General features: G+C 44.0%; 1 protein-coding gene across 2 annotated transcripts; it reads right to left on the bottom strand.

Moving 5' to 3' along the window:
- Positions 1 to 730: 730 nt before the first annotated feature.
- Positions 731 to 11221, bottom strand: LOC121435807 (histone H3.3A). Of its 2 annotated transcripts, none has more exons than XM_041635261.1 (4): positions 11106 to 11221; positions 9471 to 9621; positions 8020 to 8173; positions 731 to 1374 (listed from the first exon to the last, which is right to left on the bottom strand). In XM_041635261.1, the coding sequence occupies exons 2-4, from the start codon at positions 9596 to 9598 to the stop codon at positions 1246 to 1248; spliced, it is 411 nt and encodes a 136-aa protein (XP_041491195.1). In that variant the 5' UTR covers positions 9599 to 9621; positions 11106 to 11221; the 3' UTR covers positions 731 to 1245. The 2 variants fall into 2 exon arrangements, with proteins under 2 accessions (XP_041491195.1, XP_041491194.1); XM_041635260.1 differs by having other exon boundaries at positions 9471 to 9624; positions 11106 to 11220.
- Positions 11222 to 12969: the final 1748 nt, after the last annotated feature.

Below are 12969 nucleotides of genomic sequence, written 5' to 3' on the forward strand. Positions count from 1 at the left end.
TGCTGAGGACTGAAACCCAAGAACAAGCTATAGACTCCCAAACGCTGGGATTAAAGGCCTGTACTAACACACCTGGCCCCAGTCAATTTCTATAAGCACCTATAATCTGGTTTCTGCTAAAAAAAAAACAAAAAACAAAAAAACTGCCATCTAGTCTGCTCTCTGCGCAGTTAGTCAATACTGCATGTCCTTCAGTGTTTCAGCTAAGTCCATGTTATTAGTGCCTGTCACCACACTTCACATTAAACACTCCAATGCTAATCAAAACAAGTTAATGAATGATTGGTGCTTGAATAACTTAATATGCAGCATTTTGGAATAGCAAGACCTTTAGATTTACACGTTTTTGTTACTATTAAAGGTTTAATAGTATATATAGTATATACCGATGATAACACTCTGGTTTTTCGAGAGAGGGTTCTTTATTCAAATTATTTCCAGGCGCTCCAGTTACTTTTTCTATGTCTCTCAAGCTTTTTTTTTTTGGGGGGGGGGGTATAGTACGTTTTTGGAGACAGTTTTTCTGTGTAGCTTTGGCTGTCTGGAACTCAATTTGCAGACCAGGCTGGCTTCAAACTCAAAGAGATCCAACTGCCTCTGCCTCCCAAGTGTTGGGATTAAAGGTGTATACCTGGGCTCTCAGAGTTCTGTCTCAGACATAAGGTGATATAGCAAATCCCTAGATATTAAATTTGTATCTGTAAGGTTAATAATAAAGACCAAAAGCAGGTATAGTTTAATGTATTTTAATAGCAAACTTACAGGAACAGCACAGAAGACAGACAACATTAAAAACATGTACTTGCATGTAGGACAACTCAGTTAGAAAAGTATAGTGAATGATGGAATCTACTGTATGATAAAAATGCTACAAACACCATTTAGTTGCCGTCAATAAGAAATTTACTTATTTTAAAAAAATCCAAATGCTGGCATTGTCCAGAAAATTTTAACAGGTTTATTTATAATTTTTATAAAGTTGAACTGTTGAAATGTGTTCACTGAAACATTTTGCTTGCATTAATGCTTTACATCTTGCATTTATATTAAAAATTCACACACAAATGAAAATGGAAAAACTGCCAATACCTGATTTCTGTCCCCTATTTTTCCACTCGCAATCATATACTTAGGTACCTTTTGACCCCATGGAAAAAATATCTAACATTCAGAACTACTGATAACAGGAAGAAGAGGAAAAAAATTTTTTTGAGAATGAAATGTTTCCCCCCTCATAGTGGACTCTTAAGCACGTTCTCCGCGTATGCGGCGTGCTAGCTGGATATCTTTTGGCATAATTGTTACACGTTTGGCATGGATAGCACACAGGTTGGTATCTTCAAAAAGGCCAACCAGATAGGCCTCACTTGCCTCCTGCAACAACAATAAAGAAAAATTACTATTGTTTCCAACACTTATATAGTAAAACCCTTTAAAAACTTACTTTTTAATCAAAACTTAAATATAATCAAATGTTCACACTAAAAAAAAAAAATCTACCAAAACTACCCAAAGCACCAAGACATGTCAAAGAAACCAATTCTAACATTCCCGCCTTACAAGGGGATTGTATACAGCCCAGCATCTCTTCAGTAGGGACACCATGGCAGCTGCAATTCAGAGAACAAGTCCCTAGCACATATGATCCCATCTACCTCTTGTTTATACTTTGTAGTGCTGAGTGAGGACTAAACTCAGTACCTTGCTCTTTGTTCTTTTATTTTCTCTCTCTTTCTCTCGTTTTTCGAGGCAGGGTTTCTCCATAGCTTTGTAGAATTGTCCTGGTACTTACTCTGTAGACTAGGCTGGCCTCAAACTCAAAAGATTTACCTCCCTCTGCCTCCTGTCCCAAGTGCTGGAATTAAAGGTGTGCGCGGCCACCACCCAGTTTGTCCTTTTTTCAGTTCTACAAGAGTACTTAATGGTTCCAGAATACAGCACAGACTGGTTTACTTTTATCTGTTTAACCAGCTCCAAAGTACTTTCTTCTAAAACCTTAATGCGCAATGACATTTTGTGCCCTCTAGAATGCTGATCCTGTCTCTACCCACTGCCCCCCCCCCCGCCCTATTTCACTGTAAGATTCCCCAGGGTATTTTCTTATTCATCCTACCACCTAAAACTTGCTAGCAATACGAACCATTCATTGACACTTGTCATGTAATGTGATAAGGAAGAGAGAACCCAAAGCCTACAACTCACAAATGCTGGCATTATTTGTTCTCTGGGATCCACATGATGGAAGCAGCCAACAAACTACTGCAGGTTATCCTTTGAATGGCATATTAGCATTCACATTCTCACACACACACAAATAGCTTCATTTTGAAAGATGTTTCTAGGGTTCCTAGGGTAGAATCGGGAGTACAGTGCAGCCTAGTGGCAACCCCTTTCACCAATACTTCCCCACAACAAGAATACTTCATAAATACTAACAAATATCAGGCGGTGGTGGCTCATGCCAGCACTTGGGAGGCAGAGGCAGAGGCAGGCGGATCTCTGTGAGTTCGAGGCCATCCTGGTCTACAAGAGCGAGTTCCAGGACAGACTCCAAAACTAGAGAAACCCTGTCTCAAAAAAACAAAACAAACAAAAACAAAGGAAGTGAAGAGGAATATGGCTAAACACAAAATATACTCACAGAAAATTTTTACAAATTACTGTGCTGAAGAGGGCTTTGTGTATACTAAGCAAGTCCTCTGTCATTGGAGCACATTCATACTTTTGTCCTTTATGTATGGATTTGGGCGGGAAGGTTTGTGTGTACCAGAGATCAACCTTAGGTACTGTTCCCTCAAGAGCCACTTGCCTGCATGCATCAGGCAGAGATAGACACTGGTGCCTTAGTCAGCTCTTACATTATTTTTCGAGACATAGCTTCTTATTGAAGCTGGAGTCCTCCAATTCAGCTAGGCTGGCAAGTCAGCAAGTTCTAAGGATCTGCCTATCTCCAATTCCCCAGCACTGAGATCATAGACACCATGTCCCTCTTTCAGCGTGTACTGGGGATCTGAACCCAGGTCATCACTCGTGTATGAGGAGCACTTTAATGATTGAACCATCTTTCCAGTCTCAACTTTGTTTTTTGAGACAAGGTCTGTCTCGGAAATCTGGGACTAGCCAACCAGGTTAGGCAGGCTATCCGTTGAGCCCGTTAGCAACACACACACACACACATTTAAATTTAGGCCGAGTGCTTTATTTTCTCTATCCTTTATTTTGTATGCTTCTTTTTTATTGTTTTATAGTTGCACTATACATTTTCTCTGCTCCCCTCTCCTCTGACCTCCACTTACTGTCAGTATTTAAAAGCATCTACCACCACGGACAGCTTTTTACATGGATGTTAGAGATTGAACTCAGGCCTTTCATGTTTGCAAGATAAGCACTTAACCAAGCTTTCTCTTCAGCCCCTACTTTCATCCTTTAAGGAATCCTTAGTACCCCACTTCTATAAAAATCTGCCTCCCTGGAGGAATATGTTCTTGGTAATTAAGTTATACTCCAGTTACTTGACAATCATATTGGCCCTATTATGTATCAGTCAGCTTTAACTATCCTTCAGTTAATTTGCTAAGAGATCTCATTCTATGTAATGCTGAACATCCCATATAGATGTTCAGTTTTGCTGGTTTGCTTTTTATACCTAACCCTAATTAAATCTCCAGCTGGGCCTACTAGTTCAGGCTTCTACCTACTTTTGAGGCTGAGGCAGGAGATCACATGTTCAAATCTAGCCTGGACAACTTAGCAAGGCCCTGCCTCAAAAACAGTAACAAAAATCTGTTCTGGGAAGCCAGGTGGTGGTGCACACCTTCAGTCCCAGTACTTGGGAAACAGAGGCAGGTGGATTTCTGTGAGTTCAAGGCCACAGAGTGAGTTCCAGGAAAGCCAGAGCTCTGTTATACAACAGAAACCCTGTCTCAAAAACCAGATCTGTTCTGGGGATAAGCATGATTCACAGTATGGCACCGCCCCTCAACTCTTTTCTGTATAACTCACTCATATCTTATATATTCCAAACCAAAATCTTTACTGTTTAGAAACTCATTCTTGGGCTGTTCTACAAGTGAAGTAAAAAGTCTAGAAAGTGGGCTAGTGGGATGGCTTAGTGGGTACTGGCTTGTTGGCAAACCTGACACTCTGAATTTGATTCTTGGAAGCCTACATGGTAGAAAATCAAATCCTCCAACTTGTCCTGACTTTCATGTACACATGCACAATTGCAAAAAATAATAACAGTGAGCTAAGTACAACACTGTGGCCTGCTCTCAGGAATTTACAATGTAGAAACCAAAAGAAGTTTCTCAGTAAGAAATCAGTCTATCTTGTTTAACTCAGCATTAGGATGAATGCTCTGAAGGGTAGCACAAACTTCCAGGAATTAAAGAGGTGTCAGGTTTCTGAGACTATTTGCTTCTAAGAGTTGTGAATTCTGGAAGATTACTGAACTCACAACACACATATATTCCCAATTCTTTTTACCAAATGCTCCCAAATCCCTTTAGCACTAAACTTGTAAAGAGAGCCCAGAGCAGGAAATCTGACTTCTAGGCCAGCCAGGTCTAAACAATGAGACCCTGTATCAAAATAAGATAAAGCACGTTATGACATTAATTTATAACATTTTCTATTGTTTTCTCAGGCTATTTCTCTGTGTAGCCCCAGCTGTCAAGAAACTCATTTTGAAGACCAGGCTGACCTCAAACTCAAGAGATCTGCCTGCCTCTGCTTCCTGAGTGCTGGGATTAAAAGTGTACACTACTACACACAGCTAATCTATAACACTGAATACATTTACGACCTGACTCGTTTCAAAAACTGTCCATTCTTAATATACAAACATTTTAGTTCAAGTTCCCTGACATTTAGGGTAAAAGCTAAGCATTCCATCGGCCAATTCCCAATTCCCCATATCTACCTCTAGGAACTATTTATATTCCTTCCCGTTAGTTGTGTAGTCATCCCCACAACTCCCAGCCTAGCTTCCTTTACTGCTAACCAGGGCAGAATTCAGTGAAGCGGAAGACCCTAGACTCAAGCTCCATTTCAGACTGCAAAACAGAAGTACACTGCTCTGTCCCGCCTCCTTTACCACTGTAACGCTACTGTGTCTAAGCTATAAAGCACTGTGCAGTGCACGAAAGCAACACCACCCAAGTAATACATAGGATTTGAAGTCATCCAGTTTTAGGGATCTTGGAATGTTGGGGAAGGGTGACAGAGAAGCTATTTTTAAAAGTTAATGATGCAGTTTTAAAAAGATTAATTTGTTATGTGTGGGCGTGTGGGGAGCCTGCTTGTACCTGCTTCACACCCATGCATTCATGCCAGTGCCCCCAAAAGCTGAAAAGGAAGAGCATTAGATCCCCTGGAACTGGAGTTACAGGTGGCTGTGAGCTGCCTGATGTAGATGGGAAATAAAGGAAAAACAGCTTTTAACCACCGAGGCCATCTTTCCAGTGCCTACAATCCTTTTGTTTTTTCGAGATAGGGTTTTTTCTGTAGCTTTGGAGCCTGTCCTGGAATCTTATTTTGAGACAGGGTTTCTCTTTATAGCCCTGGCTACCACGAACTTCCTATGTAGACCAGGCTAGACTCAAACTCAAAATATTTGCCTGTCTTACTCTCTTATTTCTTCTTTTTAAAAGACAGAATGACAATATGTATTATTCCAGGTTAGTCTTGAACTAGCTATGTAGTCCACCCTGATGCTGACTAATAACCCTCCTGGAACTATTCATGAGTGTTAGAATTACAGACCAACAAGCCCCATCATGCCCAGCTTAAACTGTATAATTCTAATGCCAAAAATAGAGTAACTTGTTTTTAAGAGACAAGGTTTCACGGGTATAGCCCAGGCTGGCCTTGAATTTGTATCAACACCCTTGCCTCGGGCTCTCATGTGCTGGAATTATAAAGGTTGAGTCATCACAGATTAAAGTGATGTTTTGAATCCTATCTGCTTCTAGATCCTACTTCAACCAGACTTTTTGTCTTGTGGTACTAGGGCCTTGCATATACAGATAAAGAACAGGACTACTATGTAGCATCTCTAACACTTTCGGAGCTATAATCTTACAACTAATCTACAAGCATGCACGAACACATACACACATGAAAAACTTAGAAGGAAGATAAACCTAGTTATCTTACGAAAGGGTCTCACTCTGCATAGTTTTGGCTGGCCTAGAACTTCAGAGACTCAACTGCTTCTACCTCCCCAGTGCTGGATGATAAAGGCCACCACCTCCAGCAAGATCCCTCTTTTGAGCTGGGGTCGTGACTGGTTAAGAGCGCTTGGCTAGCTGGGCAGTGGAGGTGAACACCTTTATCCCAGCCCTTGGGAGGTCAGCCAGAGAAGCCCCGCACGCACGTGCGTGTGTGCAGTTTGCCTATTATGTACAAGGTTTTGGATTTGATCTCAAGCACCACATAAAGCAGGCATGGTAGAGCATGCCTGTAATCCCAGTCTTCAGGTAAGTGCTGGAGAAGTAAAGTTCAAGGTCACCCTCAACTATACAGCTGGCTATTATTTCAGAATAAACCTAAATAAAAAAAAAGTCCACTCAAAAATCAGAGGACACTAAAAAAAAATTGCACATTTTGCTTAAAATCATTTACTGGAAACTATGAAACCGAATAATATTGACAATGGACATTTACACGTGAATTAATTTAAAAAGACAAGCGTTCTCCCACCAACATGTTTAATGATTTCAACTGAAAAAGCTTTATTATCGGCATGTAAGGATGACGATGATGATGATAATAATAATAATAAAGGCTGTACTTCCAAGTAGAGTGATGTGTTAGACACAGTCTACTAACAGTAAACAAAAAAACCCAAAGCCATTAGTCCTTTTAGGGTTCTTAGAAATTGTGATTTGTTCAGAGAATTTGTTTTTTTTTTTTTAGAGAGAATTTATAAGCAGCTATTAAAATATAAATAAAATTCTAAGGAACAGTAGGGGGGGATTTTGGTAGTTGAAATTTCAGTCATTTAATCTACCATGAATTTAATGGATGCCTATTCCTGGAATTGACCAATCAAATGAAGCTTAGCCTAACCACAGAAACAGTTCAACCAATTATATGCCGGAGTGGAAACCATCATCTATCATATATAAAGCAAAAGCTAGGACAGCAACCCTGAAAATCCTCCAATGGTGACGCGCAGTAGCGCCCAGCGTGCTGTTGTTCATCTTATTTTGAGAAACAAGGTTAATTATATCTATGCATTTGTCAAGTATTTTTGTGTTAACTTCCCATTTTAATCCTGTCCAAAGTATTTTATACACAACTATCTCCAGAACACTGGCCCTAACATTAGAACTAAGGTTAAATTCACACCATGCTTCCTATTTAATTTGAACTCTACAGTACCCTTTCAACCTAGTGTTCAGTCCATGTTACTTTACAGACCCACCTGGAATGTAGAATTCTTGAACACTGCCTACTCTATTTAGATATTAAACTACATCCTAATTAGCTTCTTTACATCCGTGAAGACATTTCTTTGTCACTAATGACCAAAGTGACAATAAATAGAATTCTAGTTCTCTATCCTAATGTCCCGCAGCATCCATAAACCAAGCTAGAGTTAAGCATGGTTTTTAATGCAATGCTTAAAAAATTAAATGCCATAACTGTGTCAGGCTTTAGAATCAAATTAGGGTTTTAATTTTTATGTGCATAACCTTGAACCATTTATTTAGGTTTCTCAAAACAGGTTTTCTATGTGTAACCCTGGCTGTCCTGGAACTCACTGTGTAGACCAGGCTAGCCTTGAACACAAAGATCAATCTCCCTCAGCTTCTCAAGAGCTGGGATTAAAGGCCACGACTACCCAGCTACCTTGAACCATTTAACCTTTAAATTTCATCAACAGTGAATCACACCTCATAGCCTACCTCGTAGGCTTATAACAATAAAGTTACACAAAAACAAAAAAGATGTGTAATTGCTTTTGATACAAATCATAACAAGAACAAGGGTTTTCTCCACCCATCAGTTTACCTGCAAAGCACCAATAGCCGCACTCTGGAAGCGCAGATCTGTTTTGAAGTCCTGAGCAATTTCTCGCACCAGACGCTGGAAGGGGAGTTTGCGGATCAGAAGTTCAGTGGATTTCTGATAGCGTCTGATTTCACGGAGTGCCACAGTACCAGGCCTTCAAAAGATAATATTAAAGAAGTTGTTACTAAATCAGCATATGACACACAGAAAAGCAGTAATTCAGCAAATTTTCAAAGAATGAACTGCTCAACTAGTCTTCAGTACTGAATTTCACGATCACTTTTATGATCTGAATATTTAATTCTTTTAAGAGAAAGATCACTTTTAAAAATAAAAAAAGAAAAGGCAGTTAATCAAGCCCTACATTCATTTTTACCTGTACACACACACATCTGAGCTAAATATTACACAACTTTGAGCTGAACATGGTACTGTATGCTTGCAGCACTGGGGAGGCTCGATACCAGCCTCATCTACATAATGAGTTTCAGGCAAGCGCAGGTTAGCTGGAGCCCTGCCGTTAAAAAAACAAGACGAGAACATCTTTGCTGTTAGGCTGGCAATAAAGATGGCTGAGAGGCTCCCGTGTTTAAGTGTCACTTTCCTTTGCCGCATCTGTGCCTTAGATTTAATGTCCTAAAAGATTTAGCCCATATAATTTACTACAGTTCACTTGACACAGCTGTATTCGTTCCTCACTATTCTATCCTCAGTTATGATTAAGTTTGAAAACTTGATTTCACATTGTTTCTTCCACATGGAAGAAAACTTTCTAAAATTAAGTCACTGCCCTATTTTTTTTAACCCCCAAATATTTCTTCTACTGTATGAGCTCTTCACTGTAAAATCTGTTTATGCAAATTTGGGCAACTTGCGCCCTCTAATGGTAGATGTCCTTAACAACAGTGCTTACATCAAAAGGAAATGAGGTAATAAAGGAGGAAAAAAACCACCAAGTAACTAACTATGATCAATGGGGACTTTACTGGTCTCCCTAAGGCAAGTTGTTACTTTATAAGTGATGAGGGGCAACCTAGGAAAAATGTGTGCGTTTGTACACACACACACATTATATATACAACATATACACAAAATCATTTACGTATATAAAATATATGTGTTCATAGTATACACAAAAGTAACCATTTACTAGTTAAAAAATTTAATAATGGCTAGTTAATAGTGTCCTATTATCAGTTGGGTACTGGGTCCCTTTAGACTTTAGATCGGATTACAGCTTCAAAATTTTATCAATAAAACCTGATACCAAGTTACACGTATCCATAAACAAACATGCATATAAATACATATACTAGCGGTAGTAAATATTTAAGACGGAGAAATATCTTTTACCCAAAGCAAAAAGTACGACTGTTACCTACCCATCTTCTTGTTCAAGTGCATGGACATACTGTTAAGACACTTTTTTTCCCTACCCCTTTCAAAAATACCTGTAACGATGAGGTTTCTTCACCCCTCCAGTAGAGGGCGCACTCTTGCGAGCGGCTTTTGTAGCCAGTTGTTTCCTGGGTGCTTTACCACCGGTGGATTTACGGGCAGTCTGCTTAGTACGAGCCATGGTATGGGCACCTCCTTACTTACCTACTAGCATTTAAAAAAAAAAACAAAACCATTATATCCAACTGAAATATACACATTTTCCTGCCTGAAGCCCCCCACCCCCCAACTAATCAGTATAGAGGAGAAAAAAAGCTGTTATATAATTAATCTGAAAGGGCGCGGATCAGGTCTACTACCCAAATATGACTTAAACTAGAAAAAATTGTCAGCATTAATATTCATAATGCAAATTCCAAGCGACAAACGGCCAAAACCAGCGAGACCACTCCAATAGGTTTTGATTCAATTTCTTTAATTAAAGTAGAAATTAGAAACGCCTGCAAACATTCGATCACAAACAAAGTCAAATGAACGAAGCCAAACCACAGAAAAGGTCGAGTCAAATTACAGTAAAAAAAAAATTAGAAAAAGGTTTCACCCCCCTCCCCATTCGCGCCCCCCCCCCGCGCTTGGCAGTTGGATTGCTGTAAATATCTAAAAACATTCTTGAGGTTTGTATCTTTACGGTTATGTTGATAAAAAGGCGTCTCGAAAGACAAGAACAACAGCTATTGCCAGTGAGCATTCCACAAAGCCCGTCCTCCCGGGCTTCGCTATGGAAGCCGACTGCCCCGCACCCAAGCTTAATTAGCGCTCGACACCGACAGCCCGGCCCACCCCAGCACCACATAAACTTTTGGTTTTGCCTCCCCCGGGTCCCTGGGTACCGGGTACCCGACCTGCCCGTCTCAGCCCCGGCGCCCCGCGCTGGCAGCAGGCGACTCGGCTCCCCAAGACTAGCACAAAATGGAAACAATTGCAAAACGTATCCGATTCCCTTCCAACCAGACAAACAGCAAATCGTTCGAAAATACCCCATCCCCTGCCACGTGCCGCTCGCCACAAAAATGCAAAAGTTCTTTTTTGTTATTTTGAATTTCATATGCATCAAGTTTCTTTTTCTCCAAAAAAGGCAAAAAAAATGTTCTTAAAATCTTTTCTTCCTTCCATTTTAAAATGGGGAAGAGAGAAACGGGGGGGAAAAATATGGTCGGTGACCAGAGAAGAGAGACAAGATGGTGAAGCTCAGCCACAACTGTGGGGAGGCAGCAAAAAGCGAGTTAGCCCGGGGTGGGAAGCGGCGGCGATTTTACCCATTTCGCGCCCGAAAAAACTGCGGCCCGGGACCCGCAGGCGGCAGTTGAGGGGCTCGCGCGGGACATGGTGAAGGTCTGGGGTCCCGGGAAGGGGCGGCGGGCGGGATTTCACCGAAGAAAGGGGAACCCACAGCGCGGGAGGGCGAGCAGGCTCGGCACCGCGGCGGTGTCGCCGCTGGGCTGAGGCGGAGACGGGGGAGCCGCCGCCGCCGCCCGAGGGAGAGGAAAACTCGCTCCCCATCTCCGTTTCTCTGCGCCAAAAAGTTTGCGGGTCGAGCCCGAGGGACTGTGGGTGCCCTCCGCGGCCCGCTACGAAACCGACGGCGGACCGGGCCGGCTCCGGGAACGCGGGCAGACGGAGAAACTTACCCCCCTTCTCCTTCGGCTGGAGCTCGGCGAGAGGCGGCGCTGGCGTTAGAGAGCGGCGGCGGCGCGGCGACGGCTGCGAACACAATTGAAAGATGGCTGACACCGAGGCTACCCCCTACACACGCCGCCCCGCCCAGCGCTGCGCGCCAGCCAATCACACACAATGGAGGGAAGGCTCGGCCCCGCCCAGGCCCCCCCGCGCGCCCCGCCCCACCACCCCTCCCCCCGCGCGCTCGTTCGCTGGCGCGCGCTCGCTCCTCCCCCGCGCGCCGCCCGCCCCTTCCTCCCGCCGCCTTTCGCGGTGTGTACAAACACAAAAGACACGCCGAGGGGCCGCGGGGCCCGCGGAGGCGCCGTCCGCCCCGGCACGTCCCCGCCTCGCGCTCCCTTTCCACCGGGTGCGAGCGCCACCGTGAGCCCCCGAAGCCCGGCTTTGGGGTGCAGCGGGGCGAGTGGGGGGATGGGAGGGCGGCACAGGCCGCGGACGAGCGCCCGGCCTGCGGGGGGAGGGGCACCACCCCCCGCGCGCGCCCCCGAGGCGCCCGGCTCGCGTGGGGGCGGGGAGAAGGCCGCGGCCGGGCGGTCGCCGCGCCCCAGTGGAAAACGCGCCCTAGCAGGAAGCTGGCAAGTGGAAGCCGGAGAGTCCCGCGCCCACTTTCGGCCCGCGCCGCGCGGCAGGGGCGGGGGACCCGCGGTTCTCTTCCCGCTTTCGCTCCCGGCCAAGCGCGGGCACGTCCGGAGGGTCGGGGCCAAGTCGCCTGAGGACAAGTTGGTCGTCGCGGACTCTCGCCCGGGGGAGGCGGGGCAGCCAGGTGCAGCCTGCGGGGCAGCGCGGAGAGTGCCAGCGCTTCGCCGGTGGCGGCACCGGGGCCGAGGGACAGGGCTCACCCCTCTCTCCCTGGGCCTCGCGACGTTCTTGATGCAAGATGGCTGTGTTTTGTAAGCCTCTGAAACAAAGTGCAGCACAGCTGTAGCTGCCTAGGGCCCGGCTGCCAGGCCGGCCAGAGTGGGCCTTTGAACCGCTTCACCGTGGGCGGGTTGCTGTAGGAAGAAATCGCGTGACATAGTAGTTTAATGTTGTCAGTTGTAAGAGGCTGAAAACGGCAGGTACAAGGAAAAGCTGCTGTAGGGCTTGCTGTGTTTCCCGCTTTCCCACTGCTCTGGAGCTCGGGCAGCACTGCATAGCTGAAGTTCTCATTAACTGCCCCACAAACATCCGAACCGTCCCCCAGATGGTATTGACCGGGCTCTAAAACTACGTGTGAAGACGTTCGGTAGGAGGGTCATGAAGATGATCCCAGAGGGTAGGGAAGGAGATAAATTTTATAGATGATCTCTCAAAGCAGTCTCTTCATAAACATTATCCTGAAACAGATCGGTGGTATCAGATAGGAGAGAAGAATTGGATTTGTCCAAGGTCACATAAGAACAAACCCGGGAGAAACAAAATAAACCAGGCCTCCTGTTTCATTATTATTTAATGAGTGTTAAGTGTTGCTGTGATGAACACATGGAATCTGCGACACTATTCTAAAAGCACATATGCAAAAAAAGCCTGCACTGAACCGCCAGTGAAGAAGCCCTATGGTTTGAGCCAAGAAGCATTCTTTTTTCTATTGCTTGTTTTTGTTTTGTTTTCAGGAAACTAAAATATTTGTTGCTAGATTTATCCCAGAAGGCTGTTGCATATCAATTGAATCAATCATATCTTCAAGAAATGCTAACGTGTCCCAGATAGTACTCTTTGTATGCTTACTAGGTTTTCCCATGCTTTATTCCTGACTTTAAGCAAATATTTCTAAGGGATGGAAGTACTGTGTCAGGTGAACCACTTCATGGAGATGGTGGGTTCTCTGAAAGTGTC

Source organism: Microtus oregoni, unplaced genomic scaffold, assembly GCF_018167655.1.
Source record: "Microtus oregoni isolate MIOR12 unplaced genomic scaffold, Mior012 000047F_ref0000412, whole genome shotgun sequence".
NCBI lineage: Eukaryota > Metazoa > Chordata > Mammalia > Rodentia > Cricetidae > Microtus > Microtus oregoni.

Excerpts from the sequence above, each read along its gene's own strand:
- LOC121435807 (XM_041635261.1), bottom strand. The coding sequence starts at position 9,598 with ATGGCTCGTACTAAGCAGACTGCCCGTAAATCCACCGGTGGTAAAGCA. Across the intron at positions 8,174-9,470 it reads AAGAAACCTCATCGTTACAG|GCCTGGTACTGTGGCACTCC; the intron begins GTATTTTTGAAA and ends TATCTTTTGAAG. Across the intron at positions 1,375-8,019 it reads CGGCTATTGGTGCTTTGCAG|GAGGCAAGTGAGGCCTATCT; the intron begins GTAAACTGATGG and ends TTGTTGTTGCAG.